The 5,000-nt window shown below is 37.4% G+C and overlaps 1 protein-coding gene across 1 annotated transcript in view; it reads right to left on the bottom strand.

Annotated features, from left to right (window-relative positions):
- Nucleotides 1-5,000, bottom strand: part of LOC138049157 (uncharacterized) — a 32,541-nt gene that overhangs the window by 15,574 nt on the left and 11,967 nt on the right. Inside the window, exons 5-7 of the mRNA XM_068895316.1 lie at nucleotides 4,950-5,000; nucleotides 4,726-4,806; nucleotides 224-319 (exon numbers count right to left, since the gene is read on the bottom strand). The exon at nucleotides 4,950-5,000 is cut by the window's right edge and continues 45 nt beyond it. Of these exons, the coding sequence (XP_068751417.1) occupies nucleotides 224-319; nucleotides 4,726-4,806; nucleotides 4,950-5,000 (228 nt within the window). The remainder of the gene's footprint in view (nucleotides 1-223; nucleotides 320-4,725; nucleotides 4,807-4,949) is intronic.

The following is a 5,000-nucleotide window of genomic DNA, read 5'->3' on the forward strand; positions in this document are numbered from 1 at the left end:
CATGCATGATCCTTTCAAAGCAAAACAAATCGCACGTACACAAATCTATGGTTTGGTATGAGCTGGAGTAGGGAGGCATGGTGATTGAAATCTAAATGCCAAAGATGCCACAATTGCATTATGTATATATCTCAGTATAACATGACTTCACAGACAAATGTCTTTTTTCACTTAATTGCCTATTATTCCATCATTAACATTTTAAAAGAAACAATGCAGGTACCTCCATACAAATTTCTGGCTAGTGTATCAACAGTAGTTGGCAAGTGACTGCTTGTCATTGATGAAGCCTCTTCTTCTAAAGAAGCATGATGAATCTCTGCCAGAAGAATCACATATATGTGTACAGTTAATTTCTTTCAGGAGAAATCTACCATCATATTTGAATTTAGATGCGTTTAACTGATCAGAATTACCACCTTCCATTGAGTGATACTACTTTCAATAATTATTCATACATGTGTACAGTTATTTCTTTCAGGTGAGATCTATCATCATATTTGAATTTAGATTGGTTTAACTGATCAGAATTACCACCTTCCACTGAAAGATGCTACTTTCAATTCATATGGTGAGAAATGCCGCTAATTAGATGCACGTAGATTTCAATAAGCGACATGAAGTGTCCCTTTGTTCTTCTCTACAACTTCAATATCACTGTGTCTCGGAATAAAGACAATAATTAATGTCACAAAGTGTCACCCAAATGCTAGTCCTGAAGTAATGATAAAAAGCTCCTCCACCATTTCCCTTAAGCTAAAAACAGTGCTAAACTTTACCCTCACCTTATTATTGCAAATAGGTAGCAAAGGCATAGACTTAGAGGGACACTTTGTGTTCAGTACTGGGCATGCATCCAATTAGGTTCATTTCTGGACATAAGCGTCTGTCCATTATCGACACCACGGCAAAATGAGTGCGCATGCCCCGCTTCGAACACATTTGATTCCATTTGATTCATTTGATTCGAGCTTTTGAGCTCTTTGTTTTTGAGTTTATTCAGTGGTGAAGGAAAAGTTCTTTTGGACCTTTTGATGATCAAAATCTCATGCTCAACATGGACTCGACAGATAAACTAAACAGTAGTTCCGAGTTGTTTCCAACAAGAAAGTCACAAGAGGTAAGCTTATTTTAGGCATCAAATATTTATTTGTTTATGTCGTTTCCATGAAAGTTATCTTCGCCAAACCATGTTTGCTCATGTTTCGGTCACACCGTTGAAGACCTAAAAGTTGTAAGTTTTAAACTGACAACATTTTTCGTTGAATGTTTTTAGCTTAAGGGCAATTCCTCTAAAAACGCTAAGGGTTTTGACACAACAGAAGTTTTAACCTCTGACATGTGATACCAGAGCCATGGAGTGATACGAGAGCCCTGGATTTTTCTGTGACCTGGTTGGACATTACTAAACCACAAAACAGCAAAACGAAACACCAAAACACCATCTGTGACCCCACCATACATTGAATACTAACCGACAAAGGTTGGATTTGAGATTAAATATCGTTTTAGGCCTAATTAGGCCTAAAACGTTATTGCTCCTAACCTCAGTCTTAATCTGAATCCTAATCTTAATCTCAATGAATTAGGAGCGATAAGGTTTTAGGCCTAATTAGGCCTACAACGATATTTAATCTCAAATCCAACCTTTGTCGGTTAGTATTCAATGTATTGTGGGGTCATACATGGTGTAACTTTTAGTGTTTTGCAATTTGTTTCGGTGTTTCGCTGTTTTGTGGTTTATATCTGGCTGTCCACAGCAAGAGCAATGGTTTGTCTGGTAGATGGTGATGCTCTCTCTTTAACAGCTCTGTGTTGCTTTGCAGGACACACTAGGTTGTGGTATGATTATTCATTAAATTTAATCTCAAGATTTCTCTTGATTTCATTGCCCCAGTCATCTGACCAGAAGAAATCTTGTGGAAAGTGATGATATCTGGCTGGCTGTCATTTTGACTGTCATTACTTTCAAGATTTGAGCAACTGTTTTTATCTGCATTGTTAGGCAAAACCTCTTATTAAGGGAGTCAGTTTAGTTGTATATATAGTTTTTTAGAAAGGGATCTTTAAAAATAGGGCACAGATTTCCATGTTTTTTCAAGTATCTTAGGTGACATATTATGTGCATGAAAATGAGCAAGTGTTAATAATATCATTGTTTTACTTTGATCAGTTTCTTGTTGTTTCTTAAACATGTCATTTGTTCTGCTTCCAGTGCTGAAGTCTAAACCTCTTCCTGCTGTGTGTGCTGATCTGGTCAAACCATGCATGGCAGGCAGATTTTGATGAGGACTTCAGCGTTTAATATTTTATTGGTTTTGTGATGAAAAAGAGCCAGGGTTGTTATTCATCACTCACTTTTTCCTGCATAAGATCCTGCATGATGACAACAGTATTACTGTAAATTAAACATCACAGATGTGAGCATGTCAGTGATTAATACAAGATGGTTTCCAAACAGCGCTTCAAAATTGCAAAACCTTCTAAGTCAAAGTTTGGGCAAGCAAGTATAATTTGGTTTTTTTATTCAAGTAAACTATCTTACTTTCATTAATACAGCTGTATGTTATTCTAGTTTTTCTCTTGCTGTGCATGGGTTTGGATATTAACTTCTGAGACTGCTCCTACTGTAATAGTGTTAATAATGAATATACGGTACTTACAACAATAAAATTAGAGAGATATTTGAGTTACTGTATATTGTGTTTTGTGGTAACACATACCATAGTAGTTGTTGTGGTTGTTGTTGAAAATGAATCAGATAGAGTCATTGTGGGTCCAGATAGAGCCATTGTTGGTCTATCATTGGGTAGTGACACTGGATCAGTTGTGCATAATAAAATATTAGAGTATGAAGCAGAATGCCTCTAGTCTTGCTGGATGTATGATTACATTCCTCTCTCAGTATCTTTACACCCAGTGCAAAATTTAGGCTGGATTTTTGCTGGTGCAATGCATGCAAAAGTGAAATGAGTATTTTCCAAACACATGCAGGTGAATGTTTCATTATCATGATTCTCATGTCTCCCCACCCTCATCCCAGCAAGGCTCTACAAGGTTATCGACGAAGCTGGAGAAAAAAAATTACAGTTACCACCCAGCTGCAGGAAAAATGCTGAAACAATATTTTCAACGATGGACCACTACCAAACTCCAAGCAAAAGGGAAATATCAAGTAGCATTGGAGTCAAATTTACACTTAGTTTCGAAACTTTTTTGCAATCCTCTCTTAAAATTAAGAATTGTTTTCATTGCCTCGCACTTGTAAAAGTAACTAGTGTTGTAAAATATGAGAATGGAGGGCAGGGAAGTGACTTAAATCCAAGTTGCCGAATGAGTGGGATGCGGGCATGAAAAGAACTTAAGCTTACATGTATTTCTCACTTTCAAATGATTCCAATGAAACAAACAGATGATTTCCTCGTTCAACAGAAGCAACATAATTCATCTTCGCAGAAGGAATTATCATTCTGCTCTTGCAAAGATGTCTACCCCGCATTTTCCTTCTCAGTGCACAGTTTTCCCCCCAGAAGTTTACCAACGCAGAGACCATCGCGACTAATATTAACATTACAAACTTCGTCCTTTTGCTCTAGCGCTTGAATGCAAGGTAGAAATTCTCCTGGTTTGAACTATAGTTTTTTGGTTTGAAAAGACACACCGAAGATTAGTCTTTCAGGAAGCTCTCTTCAAAACTTAAACCTTATCAACATAGTGTTGTCCTTATCATTGCAAAATGAAAACAAACACAGAGAATTTAAATTGCCGTCATTTTGCCGCGCAGTTGTTTCTATGGCAAATTTGTTTGGTACCAGTCCCTCGCGCGTGGAAACGATTCGCGCATGGGTCAAGCCTGCGCACTCATTTTGCCGCGGTGTCTCCATTATCTTAACCATAATAGATGCAAATAAGACGTCGGAAGGTGACTTCCGCTTTGGTTTTTGTCACTTCAAATTACCGTGGAATAAAAAGGGTTTTCTTTGCAAATTTAAGGAAAGAAATTTAAAACAGAAAATATACCAATTTCCCCTTTTTTTAGGCCTCATGGCTGTAACATAGAGATGGATGAAAATAATGAAAAAAACATTATAAGGTCTGGACACAGCACTGCAATTACCGTTGAACAGCAGAGAAATCAAATTCCACAAAAGAACACAAAAATAAAGCAAGAAAAAGACTATTTAACAGGAAGTAATTTCTAACAATAAAGTTTTAATGTTCATTCAATGCCACGGACCCCACTTGTCATCCAATATGGGTGACACCCCTACACGTAAGTGGTTTGAGAAGCTGTCTTGCTGAACTCTCAAATTTGGTGTCAGCTGAACAGTTCCTTTGAAATCCAGCAGCACCGAAAAAAGAAACTCACGGTCCTGTTAGAAGTTGCAGCTGATGGTAAAAAAATTGAGGCCAAAGAAAAGGAGGAAATGGAGGAAAACTTAGCTTCTGACAGGAAAGAAGATGAGCTACAAATATAAGTTGGCATCCCCCATAGAAAGACGACAAAACCAACAGCTCCTTCTCAAATGCAATTAGGTGTGAATTTATCCTTGGTTCCAGATGGATCAATTTTTGGTTTGAGCTGCAATGAGTAGAATATGCCTTGTTCACTCTGGTTCTAATCTAGGCTAAGCTTATGTAAAAATTACTCACCCGTTAATAGAAATGCTAAGTCGACATCTCTTCATAAACCCATACCCTAATGAACTAGACATGAGGCCTTACCTCTGCAGATGCCTGAATCACCTCTTTGTTTCTTGGATGTTGGGGTGACACTTGGATGCAAGGGTCTTTTTCCTTTTTTATCTGAGTAACCCAAAGTTAAAATGTGATGTCAATCAAGCAACTTCCTTTACGAGAGAACTTACAAACCAAATGACCAAATTTGACAGTATATTACACAGGAATAGAAATTGTAAATTAATTAGCAATGAAGATTAGGACTTTACCTGTGGTTTCTAAGTAAGCTTCACACACCATGGCCGTTGGCAAGTGACTTC

Source organism: Montipora capricornis, chromosome 5, assembly GCF_036669925.1.
Source record: "Montipora capricornis isolate CH-2021 chromosome 5, ASM3666992v2, whole genome shotgun sequence".
Classification (NCBI taxonomy): Eukaryota; Metazoa; Cnidaria; class Anthozoa; order Scleractinia; family Acroporidae; genus Montipora; species Montipora capricornis.